The sequence below is a fragment of the Zeus faber genome (assembly GCF_960531495.2).
Source record: "Zeus faber genome assembly, chromosome: 8".
Taxonomy (NCBI): domain Eukaryota; kingdom Metazoa; phylum Chordata; class Actinopteri; order Zeiformes; family Zeidae; genus Zeus; species Zeus faber.
This window is the reverse complement of record NC_137195.1, coordinates 12,799,534-12,808,647: the sequence shown is the minus strand read 5'-3', so window position 1 is coordinate 12,808,647 and position 9,114 is coordinate 12,799,534. Positions and strand designations below refer to the sequence as shown.

At 46.7% G+C, this 9,114-nt stretch overlaps 1 protein-coding gene across 1 annotated transcript; it reads right to left on the bottom strand.

Moving 5' to 3' along the window:
* Window positions 1-491: 491 nt before the first annotated feature.
* On the bottom strand, window positions 492-7,741 carry she (Src homology 2 domain containing E). The gene is made up of 6 exons (XM_080005134.1): window positions 6,824-7,741; window positions 5,896-6,022; window positions 4,275-4,529; window positions 3,641-4,052; window positions 2,844-2,963; window positions 492-2,319 (listed from the first exon to the last, which is right to left on the bottom strand). Exons 1-6 carry the CDS (start codon window positions 7,262-7,264, stop codon window positions 2,127-2,129), a joined length of 1,548 nt encoding a protein of 515 aa, XP_079861260.1. The 5' UTR covers window positions 7,265-7,741; the 3' UTR covers window positions 492-2,126.
* Between the last annotated feature and the right edge of the window lie 1,373 nt (window positions 7,742-9,114).

The window sequence follows — 9,114 nt, the reverse complement described above, 5'->3', positions numbered from 1 at the left end:
GCACAAATCAACAAACAGAAAGGTAAAACATTGTTTACTCCAAAGGACCGCAGCCCCCGCCCCCCCAAACACGACACATATTATCTCCGCTAAATACAGACCCTCCTCTGTGCACCACTTGCCGCTTTATGCATGAATTTGCAAGGTATTGATAATCATATCACGAGGAACAGCGTTACATAAGTAGGTACGTTTCAGTGCACTCTATGCATATTGTATTCACGTCCGTGTGGAAGCCCGCTCGTACAGTATGGCTATTTGTTCAATACACACATGGTGTGTGTACGTTGTGTTGTATGCCTAAATGTAATTGATTTCCCACTCAGGTCAATGGCTTTGCAACAGAGAGGGAGAAGCATGCACACACTCTAGTTAGCATCTCATCTGGATTGAAATTGCTCCGCTGACAAAGGCAGCTCTCCCTCCATTTTCTTCCTGGGTTTTTTTTCCTGTGCCTTTGTTTTGTGACTTAATAAACTGTAAACCAAGGGTAAAATATACGTAACTTTATTCACTGAATACAAAGCTTGAGACCACTGTTTGAGTGAATTAAAAATGTAACGAAAATATATATAATAAAAAATAAAAAAAAAATCATCCAACAGTTCAATCATACATTTATAGTGGTAGAGAAAGTAGGTCATTCCATTGACAAAATGTGAGACAGTTTTATAGTAAGAGGCCTCTACTGTTTAATATAGAGAAAAGACATGTACATACACAAGATGCCCCCTCTCCCTCTCTTAAACTAACATAAAACATAAAAAATAGGAAAGAAATCATAAAATAAAAATTTGGCATGCTATCATGGTTACTCTAGCGTCATAGTAACCCTCCCACAACACTAGCTCTAATTAACTAAACGATGAGGGCCTTTCTGTTGACAGAGAGATAGATTTTTCAGTAAACGTCAATGTATTGATTGTGTCTGATGAATGAATAAATACACTCAAATCAGGTATATTGATCCTATTGGTCAGGCCTGACTAGCAGGCCCGGCGGCCATCGATGAGGTCATCACCCTGGTTAAAGACGTCCCTCTGGGAGACGCATATACTTATCTCATGCTTCTCTGCTTATTAGAAATACATCTGGTTTTTCTCACTGTCAGGTCAAAGTGAGTCGATCCCGTGTGTTGTTCCAGGTGTGCTTTCCATGAAATCAGTGCATTTCTTTTTTTTTACAGTACAGAAATTGCTTTGGTTGCCGAGCGCCTTTGAAAGTGAAACACTTTCGGGTAGATGCGCTCGGCTCTGAAATGAAGCGCCGTCATCACATGAACTATAAATACATTCACTGCGGTTTGGGATTCGTGCGTGCGTGCGTGCGTGTGTGTATGTGTGCGTTTATCTTGTCAGGATGTCACATTATGATTATTGTGATGTGAGGTTCTGACCACTAAGTACAGGTTTTTAGTCCATAGTAGCAGAGCTGCAGGAAGAGCCGGCCTCCTTGAAGCGTTCACCTGGGTCGTCATGTGACCGACCACTTGCAATGCCCTTACACTACCACTATGTTGAAGATGCTGCAATCAACGGCCTATGTCCAAAAAAATAATGATCTCATGAATTAGTAATATTTGCCACAATTATGCCTTCAAAAGTCATGGAACAAATATATATAAATGTGTTTATGTGCCTTTCCAAATGATGTGTTCACCCTGTGAATTTATATAGTCGTAATATTCGTAAAATGTGGGGTGTCACGTATTGACATGCAGTCAACAAAGATACTTAATTGGCTAATGACAAGATAGCTTCCTAGAAACATAAATTTAATGTTTTTTTGGGTCCGTGGATACAATGATGTGGCATAAGATGTTCCCAGAATTAACTGATAAGGCACAATTTTTTGTGCCTTATCACTTATGAAAAACTGGCTTCAACTCATTTGACCTGAATTGAATGGGCTGACTCATTATACACATACAAGTGTATAATATGCATTTAAGACACCCGTTAAAAAGAGTTCAGTTTGATGGTAAGGTAGTACACAGGATGAACCGAAGTGCCATTTCATAAGAATGTGCGTGTTGTTTATCTGCACAACTTCATACGTCAGTGTGTATGTGTGTGCATCGATCATTGTTTATCTACGTTGTATGCGTGTGGTGTTTTTTTCTTTTTTCAGTGAGGCCTGGGCACAGGGTGCTGCAAGGTCATATGCTCGGCCCCGGTGAAAGGCAGTCTGTGCGCGCAGTAATGATGAACCACTTCAGGAATGCTGGAGAAGACGCAGCTACTCTGGTCCAGCGTATAGCCCAAGCCCTTGCTGCTCTTTGTCTGGGCCACGATGATGTGCACGCAGCTCTGGCTGGTCCTGGAGGGAGGAGAGGAGAGGCGGAATGAAGAGATGCAGACGCTGGTTATTCAAGGCTGTGTGTGTGTGTGTGTGTGTGTGTGTGTGTGTGTGTGTGTGTGTGTGTGTGTGTGTGTGTGTGTGTGTGTGTGTGTGTGTGTGTGTGTGTGTGTGTGTGTGTGTGTGTGCGCCTGTGTGTATGTGAGAGTATGTGTATTTGGTGAATGAGTTTGAAGCAGACAGCGGTGTGAGGCCCAGGTTATTAGACTGGGGCCGGTGGATGGCACAGAGGTTATACATGTATTACATCTATATATAGACGTCTGTCTATTTATTCCTTCTGATTAATGTTGACGTGTAAATATTGCTTCTCCATCTCCCTCTCTCTTATATACAGGCACAGATGTGCAGCACTAGGAGCCGCTAAGATCTAAGATTATCGGCAGGAGCCTCAAGCTTAATGGTTGCGCTCGAAGAAGACACGCGCGCCACTCGTATGGATCAGAGAGGAATATAATTTTACACACATTGCAGTATAGACTCACTTTAAAGCGATGGAGTATTTGCTGGTCCCTGACTCGCTGTCTCTCACCAGGAAGCTGGCTTCCCTGCAGCGCTGCAGCTGAGCCTCAGCCTGTTGACGACTCACACTGCCATGGTACCAGCTTAGAGATACGAGAGAGGGAGGGAGTGGGGGAGAGAGAGAGAGAGAGAGAGAGAGAGAGAGAGAGAGAGAGAGAGAGAGAGAGAGAGAGAGAGAGAGAGAGAGAGGGCAACTGTCATAGAGTATAATGACATATGTAGATGTCACATGTCAATATAACAATCTGTGATGACGGTAGAAGGGTGAATGAAAAAAGGAGGAAGGGAAAGAGGAAAGAGAAAGGGATGGGGAGCGAGACGAAGAAGAACTATGTAGAGTCCACCTAAATCAGCAAGGCAGGCGGATGGGCGGTCAATTGTAGGGTTAATGGGGTAACAGTGTCAGAGGTGGAGGATTGGAGACAAGCTCGGGGAAGGAACTGGAACGCGGAGAACAGGGAGATAGTGGGTGAAAAGATGGTGGCAGCTGCAGAAGGGGGAGGCCTCGTTAAATGCAAGATGGTGCTGACAACGGGCTAGAGCCATTTATAAACAAGTAGAACATGTCTAAGCGTGTGCAGTCCAGTGACATTCAGCCCCCGCCACAAGAGGAACACGTTAACATATCTAAGAGCAGCTTCCACGCATGTCCGCTCCGAATGAGAAGCCCCCTTTATGGTGCGGATGAGCTGACGGGGGGGAAACGGGTTGTAATCTGTCCTTCAGTCTCCTACTCCAACCGCACCTGGACGGTGCCTACCTTTGTTTCTCCAGCGGCAGGGCAGGGTCCACTTTGGCCGCCTCCCCGTCCGTCGGGGCGGCGGGGAAGGTGGGAGAAGGCGGGGAGAGTTTGGTGGGGGAGGAAGAGGACGACAGGGGTAAAGGCTTGAGGGCGGCGAAGGAAGGGGACGGAGGCGACAGAGGGGAGAGCTTAAGAATGGGGGAGGAGGGAAAGGACGTGGACTGGGGGGAAGATGGCGCGGTGGAGACGAGGGTTTTGTTGTTCCAGATCTTCTGCCTCAGAGTTTGTTGCTGCTGCTGTTGCTGCTGCTGTTGCTGCTGCTGCTGCTGCTGCTGCTGCTGCTGTTGCTGCTGCTGCTGCTGCTGCTGCTGGCGACCGGCGGCGGAGCCGCTGTCCTTCATGGGAGAACTGTCGCCCGCCTCGAACTGGGCTGGAGGAAGCGAGAGAGAGACAGGGGCAATGGTAAATTATGTCATTCCAGTAAATCACATCAATGCGCGGCACTCGATACTCGAGTGCCGCGGGTTCACAAGGCCCTGAAACTCGACGCGACTCTTGGACGGTGTCTGGCGTAGTCGGTAGCTTGTGTGGCGACTGGTTGCTCATACTTCGGCGCTTTGGCAAGAGAAGCCGGACGTAGCTGAACGCGTACCTGACAGGGCCCTGACGATGTCCTCCTTCCTCCACTCCCAGGGCAGCTCGTACTCGCCGGGGGGACGCACATCGGACTCCGGTCGCGTGACGGGGATCCACACGCCCTCGCTGTCGCCTTCCAGTCCACCCTCGTAGGGCGTGTCGTAGATGTTGAGGGGTGTGGGCTTGCCTTCCTCCCCCTTCCCCTCTCCCTGGCCCCGGTCGAGCAGAACACACACCTTCAGGAGGTCTTTGGAGCCTCGCCTGCGAACCTCTACAATGGAACCATTATGTCGTGAGGAAAACATGTGTAGTCGGAAATGAAGGGTGATCTTCATTATTTATTTAAATTATCTTTAAGCAATCAATTGTTGATAACTCAACACCACCTTAGTATTTTAGTGGAATAATGGTTGTAGAATTGGCACAACTGGTCTTAATGAGCTGATGACATATTTTTCTCCCGTGTGACTTGTACTTTGCAGTCTTTTACCGTTATTATTTTGGCTGTGTTGGTGTCTTCTCTATTCAGCGGACATTGTATTTGTTATTACAAGTCGGTACACATTTTGGACTAACAGGTAGGTAGCCTGTGTGTCTGCTCTATTGTGTGACCAAACAATGGAGCTATGGGAAGAAAGGTCAACACAGTCCCTCATTGGCTGTCTGACAAGGCTGCTTCCTGACTGTTGAGAAATGATTGGGTAATGCCGGGGGGACCGTGTTTGTTATAGGGTGGGGTGAGGGGTCCGTTAACTCTTTTTTCACACATAAGGGACTGTAATATGCGTGTGTGCGTGTAAGTGTGCGCGTTTGTGTGTAAGTGTGCGTGTGCGCGTGTGTGCGTGCATGCGTGCGTGAGTGTGTATGTGCCTATTAGGGGTGGGGGTTACTGGGGCTGACTTCCTATCTAGAGAATGGAGTAAAGGAAACACAGGCAGGAGACAGGAAGTTGGAAGTTGGAAGAGGAAGCTGCACCCATTGTCCGTGCACAACACTGTTTCTGTAGCAACCATCAGCGGGAAGGGAAGTCTGGGGAGAGACCGTGAGCCTGAGGGTCTGGGGCGCTAGTTTACTTCTAAGTCCCTTTTTTAAAATCCCTTTGGTCCTCTGACACCAACACAAAACTCCAAATATGGAGTTGGAGTGAGTACACTGGAAAAATGCGGGCAAAACCTTCAATCTGAACCTTGGGTGGGTTACCCATGTTTCAAATTGCATATTGCATATTTCATGTTGCAGCCTTGGCCAAATTGCAAGTATTGATATTGTGTGTTTATCTTCCAGTATGAGCTATACAATCTAGAGTATCATCTAAAATACAAACAATGATGATTTCCAACAAGCCATTTATTGACATCGGACACTGAAATTCAGGCAGAAAGGTAATTTTCCTCAACCCAACTGATGCTAAAGCACCTAATTCACATTTTATTTGTTGCAACATTTCTAATTGTCTTATAACCCCCCTTTATTTGGATTGAAACATATGATAACAGAATCAAACAATATTACGGAATGATCATGATCAGGCGATGATGTAATAGATGTGACAACTGTCACTGTTCCAACTAGTGATTGGTGCGTTTCAACATACACTTAGCAGATAACAATCTCTGGCTGCCGGCGTTTGACCTCACCTGTGATGATGACCTGGGCATCGTACGGCTCCATATACCCATCGTTCACGCCCGCCCTCTCGGCCTCCCTCTGTTCTTTTGTTTTCTCGGCATCAAAGGGATCGGCATAGTCCTCCAAGATGATCATCTGTGATAAGGAACAGGGCTGTCAGGAAGCACAATGATGGGCTGATACCTATTCGCATGCAATATTTCCATGAAGGGGATGACAGAAATATAATACATTGTGTAGTGAATGTGCTGTGTGTGTGTGTGTCCGTGCGTGCGTGCGTGCGTGTGTGTGCGTGCGTGTGTGCGTGTGTTTCTGTGTGTGTCTGTGTGTGTCTGTGTGCCTGCGTGTGTTCAGAAATTTACAGGGGGACTCCATGACAGTGAAAATTGATAGAGGGACGAGAGGAAACGCTTGTCAAAAAGGGTCAGCTCATTGTGTGTACCTGTTTGATCACACACAATGTAGTGGAACTGTATTGTCTCCTATTCTTAAAAGTTCTTTTCATTGCTGGGAAACAGAAGACGAGAGTATGAATTGAAGAGGGAGGGACAGCACAATGGCCAGCACTGACAAGTCCAGGAGCTAAAGTAATTGAGGGATTAGACATTCAAATGTAATATACCCCAAACTGAATATATCCTTGTCAGCGTGTGGCTTATCTGGATTAGCACATTAGTCATAATAATAAACGCACTGGGTGCCCTGAAAAAGTAATTGGATTTCAGTCATTGGTTCAACTTTAAAACACTTTCATCTGTTAAACCTATGTGTTTCAAGTTTTCTCAACTTCAAACATGCATACCGATCTCTCAATTTCAAATTGAAAACACTGAAGAGGTATACTGTAGATTATATAGATTTATGTGATTTGGTTTGAGTTAATCCAATGACTAGGGCGAAAACAACCACATCGTTTAATTCCCATTTCCAACTCACCGTTGTGGTTTTGTTGTCTGGCCTTGGTCTCTCGTTCTCCGGCACCTTGTGTTCACTTGTGCCGCTGGTTTTGGGGCTCTTGTCCTGTTTGTCCACCTTGATCATCCTGCTGATGTAGGCCTGGGCCAGACTGGAGGTCCTGGGCTGCTCCGTGGACCCGCTCTCCAGTTTGGAGTTCTTGCGTCCTTTTCCAGGAGCCAGAGTGTCCCACACCGACCCACAGGGGATCGAGGTGTTGCGGCTTAATTCCACAGCAGAGTTTTTTCGGTTTCTCCCTGCTAATAAACTACCTACAACGCCATCTTTGCGCTGGTTGCCTTTGAGACTGTCTCGGGAAAAGGCAGGTTTGGCTCGGGTTTGTGGGCCAGACTCGGAGGCCGAGCGGACCCGTTCATTCCCGTTTTTCAGATTTATGGGGAAATCTTTGAACCATTTTGCCATGGCTGTCAATGTTTAAAGATTTTTCACAGATTCAAATAACTAAAGATTTAAGGCCCCTGGGTTAATTTTGCGGTTCTACAGATTTACGCGCAAGGACTTCGGATGACACCAACTTTACGCACCAACTTTACGCACTGACATTTTACGCGCGCCTCTTTTGACGTTGCTAAGATTACTTTAAGCAAAGCACCAAAAACGAATAGAAATATGAAGAAGAAAAAAAACCACAGACCTTTCGTTGTGACCTTAAACTTATTTCCTTTGCCTGAGCTTGTTTAACACTGAGAGCCTCTGGTGCGCGTCGGACTTCATCAGTTTGCAGCCTTTCTCCTCCACTGTTCCACCCGTCAAACTATCCCTGCAGTTTGAAAAGTAGCCTCCGAAGAGCGTAAACTCGAAAGAATTGGAAGTTTTTCTTTGTGCTTACTAGAGTTCCCATTCCCAGAGCCGGAGATTGTGCGTCGAGTCTGTGGAACGAGTGGGGGTATTGATGCAGAATAAAAATCTGGACTATGCGCGGGGTGTCTGCAGGACGTCTGGGCGTGGCTGTGTAGTTGGGGCGGGATATACCACACAGGAATCTCATTACAGGTCACCAAAAAGACCAGTGCATTCAATGTTTAACAGGCCTCACTGTCGTAGATTCAAATGTTTACCCATGGACCAATCGGTCAAACTATTCCTGAATATCCTGAACTAAAATAGATCTTAACTCAAAATCGGATTGGTTTGGATTTACAGGTTGTAACACAGTGAAATGTAATACAAATTCGATGCATCTCTTTATACACACATAATTGAAATTAAACCTACGGAATGTTGTGTTTATTTATGGCACATACAAATTGTAATTGTAATGATATTGTCCCAACCAACCCAGCTGGACTGATCTTGAGACTAAAAACTATTACCCTTCACGTTCAAAATATAAGTGCAAAAAACATCTGACCTTCCCGATATGACTTTACTAATGACCCGGGATTGCGGCGCTACCAAGCCGTGGACCAGTGCACCATCTACCGGCAACAGGTAGAAGTGTTCGACAAGAGCCACTGGGAGAAGAAGAAGAAGAAGAAGAAGAAGAAGAAGAAGAAGAAACAGTCTTTATTTGTCACACAACACACCACACTACAACACATGCTTGCACACACACACACACACACACACACGCACATGCTTTGGATGGTGGCCGGTGAAATGGTTCCTCTGCATTTGACCCATCCTGGCTTGTCCTTCCTCCGGGGGCACAGCCAGGAGCAGTGGGCAGCATACGTGGACGCGCCCGGGGACCAGGTGACAAGTGTCCATCGCTGGTCAGACGATGATGTGTGCATGTTTTTGAGGGGGGGGGGCTACTGACGTGAGGTGGAGGAAACCCCATGTGAGCACGGGGAGAACATGCTTAACCTTTGTCTGCAAGTAAACCCTCCTTATGAGTTATTCTTTAAAAGTGGCGCGATTTGACTGCGCATTTTAATATTACACATTTTAATATCAATTTGGATTATTATTATTTTTTGCATCCTGCACCATTGCTTAACTCTTCCCACTGGTTAGGCGCATGGGACCCGGCCCAGAGCCTTTATCATCACTTTTTTAAAGAATAAATACGTTTATTCTGCACCCGAAAAACATACGCGCACCTTTGATTGCCACATCGGCGCCACCAATAGGCACGGGGGGCGCCGTTTTAGGAACCGCCCCCTCTCCGCCTCACGACGATCCAATCAGCGCGGCCCGCGCCGGCGCCTGCGGGGCGGGGCTTGGCGCCCGCGGCGTAACAGGTTGGGCGCGCTCGTCCCATAATGAACGGACGTGTGTGTGTGCGTGTGAGGTCCGCGGAGCGACGG

Excerpts from the sequence above, each read along its gene's own strand:
- she (XM_080005134.1), bottom strand. The coding sequence starts at position 7,264 with ATGGCAAAATGGTTCAAAGATTTCCCCATAAATCTGAAAAACGGGAAT. Across the intron at positions 4,530-5,895 it reads TGCCCAGGTCATCATCACAG|AGGTTCGCAGGCGAGGCTCC; the intron begins GTGAGGTCAAAC and ends GTTCCATTGTAG. Across the intron at positions 4,053-4,274 it reads CATCGTCAGGGCCCTGTCAG|CCCAGTTCGAGGCGGGCGAC; the intron begins GTACGCGTTCAG and ends CGCTTCCTCCAG.